Here is a 2,327-nt window from a genome sequence, read left to right on the forward strand (position 1 = left end):
GGAGAGGAAATTTTCTTTGCGCCAGTTCACCTGCACAAGCCTCTGAAACCCCGTCCGGATTTAAACCCGAAGCCGGGACAAATCCGGACAGTCCCTATTTTTGCTATTTAAAGGCAGTAGAACAGGTCGATATGCCAATACTGCACTGCAGCTACGTGCTAGTACACACCAACTTAACCCGTAACTGCGGAACCAGAGTGATGTTGGAATTTTCGAGGCAAAATTGGTCCATTTCAGAAGTTAAGCAACTTCTGCAAAAGTCAGTGCTATCTTAGTAGAAGGACACTGGTTTCGCAAAATACGCCATAAGAATGTGTACAACAACCTTTACCTCACAGGACTTTTTCAAAATTGTAAATTTAGTGCATTTTTAACTAAGATTTGTAAGTTAGAGATCGAGTGAAATACCTATAATCAAGATTACGCGCAAAAGTCCGCAGGATATTAAAAATTTTCGACTCCAGCGTAGTGACGTTAAAGCTGTATCTAGTGACCGTGGCTTAGCACTGGTGCTATGCGGCACACGCATTGAAGTACCGCTTCACAGTGTGTGTACTGGTCGGGTCCTATTATTGAAATTGCACTGCTCTGGGCGGCTCTAAAATATGGAACTACTAATTATTTAAATCCCCAGAGCCTCCCGGAAAAGTATCTATCTAAATTATGAACCTACATTGTGTAATTTGCTGTAAAAATGCATAAAAGTAGTGTCCGGATTTACCCTGCTGGTCCCACCGACGCCACGTGACAGAATCATGTAATTGTATGCGGCTGGCTTCACTGGCACGCCAATGGCGGTCGGAATTCTGCTCGCCACTGGCGACCTGAATTCTGCTCGCCATGGCGAGCAGAATTCGGCTACCCACCGCTCCAGATGAGGCGTTTCAGTCGCCACGGTACAGAATACCGCCAGAAATTTTTTTACAGTGTAATTTTGTCAGGAGAGTTACGAGGTTCTGCTAATTTTTGCTGATAACTTTGATTGAAGGGTAGGAAAAAAAAAAACAACTTTGTGCGAATGATGGTTTAGAATCAGTTTTCAATTCTCTTTCCAATGGTGTAGTGAGTTTTTACATTACTGCAAAGATTCATAGAGTTCTATCTACACCACCTCTCAAAGACGCTACTTTTCATCAAAATTTTTGGAATTCATATCTGCGAAACTGTTTGAGCTACAGAGCTCAGATTTTGAATGGATTCAAACTTCATGCATTCCTTTCTTTTTTGAGACAAAAACCAAAATTGGTGAGCAAGTCTGAAATTTTGGGTCGGGCAGGGATAGGATTCATCTCAAATACCAAAAAGTTAAAAAAAGATTATATTATTTGCTTATTTTTATAAATTTTGACAGGCATGCATTGGACGTGGAGTGTATGTGGAAAAAACAGAGATCCACTACACATACAGACAGTACAAGAAAAAACCTGTAAAAATGTACAGGAGCATTGTCAAGCTTCTTGCTGGGGAAGAGAATGTAAATTCTGGACTATTGAGCAAGAGTGGCAGAAAAAAGGAGACTGTAAAATTCCCAACTAAGATTGCCGTAGCTGCATTAAGTAAGTTTCTCCTCTTTAATTATTTTGTGAAATACAAATATTGTATTTAAATTTCAAAGTTTTAATAATTGTTTCTTTATTTCATAAGGCTACACTTCGGCTAACAGTAAAGGAAAGGATTTTGATGCGGACAGAACCCTAGTCAATATGTTGAGAAGAAAAACAAGAAATGATGAAGACGATGATAATGATCAGCTTCAAGGCCACTGGAACCAAGTCCAGGCAGGGGCTAATCCAGGACATGTGCTCCTGCTGAATCAAGTACAGCAAGGGCCAGGGGCTAATCCAGGACATGTGCAACAGCTGAATCATATCCAGCCAGGACACAATCCAGGCCCGGCCCCCCCTGCAGGAGCAAGCCCTGCCAGATGACAATCCAGGCCAGGTGCCCCAGCCGGATGAAGTCCAGGCAGGACACGATGAAGACATAGATGAAGGCGCTACATTGGCAACAGTTTTGGCTAGCAGAGAGAAAATGATGTGACTGTGTTTAAACTGCATTCAGTATTGTTTTTGTTTTTGTTTCTAAATGTTATATTTTATTTTTATATTCTATGACAAAAATGCATAAAAGTAGTGTCCGGATTTACCCTGCTGGTCCGGAATTAGACACTTTGACGGTAACAGTCTGGGTATTCTCTGTTTCTTGTTGAGAGAAAAACAAAAATAACATTTCATTGCATTTTTGTCCGTCATAGAATATAAAAACTAAAATATAACATTTAGAAACAAAAACCAATAGCAGCCAAAACACAATAGTCTGGGCATTCT

The 2,327-nt window shown here is 40.6% G+C and overlaps 1 protein-coding gene across 1 annotated transcript; it reads left to right on the forward strand.

Annotated features, from left to right (window-relative positions):
* Positions 1-1,432: 1,432 nt before the first annotated feature.
* Positions 1,433-2,059, forward strand: LOC113216230 (uncharacterized). The gene is made up of 2 exons (XM_026435966.2): positions 1,433-1,556; positions 1,645-2,059. The coding sequence occupies exons 1-2, from the start codon at positions 1,433-1,435 to the stop codon at positions 1,926-1,928; spliced, it is 408 nt and encodes a 135-aa protein (XP_026291751.2). The 3' UTR covers positions 1,929-2,059.
* Positions 2,060-2,327: the final 268 nt, after the last annotated feature.

This window comes from Frankliniella occidentalis, unplaced genomic scaffold, assembly GCF_000697945.3.
Source record: "Frankliniella occidentalis isolate FOCC.00 unplaced genomic scaffold, Focc_3.1 Scaffold368, whole genome shotgun sequence".
Lineage (NCBI taxonomy): Eukaryota > Metazoa > Arthropoda > Insecta > Thysanoptera > Thripidae > Frankliniella > Frankliniella occidentalis.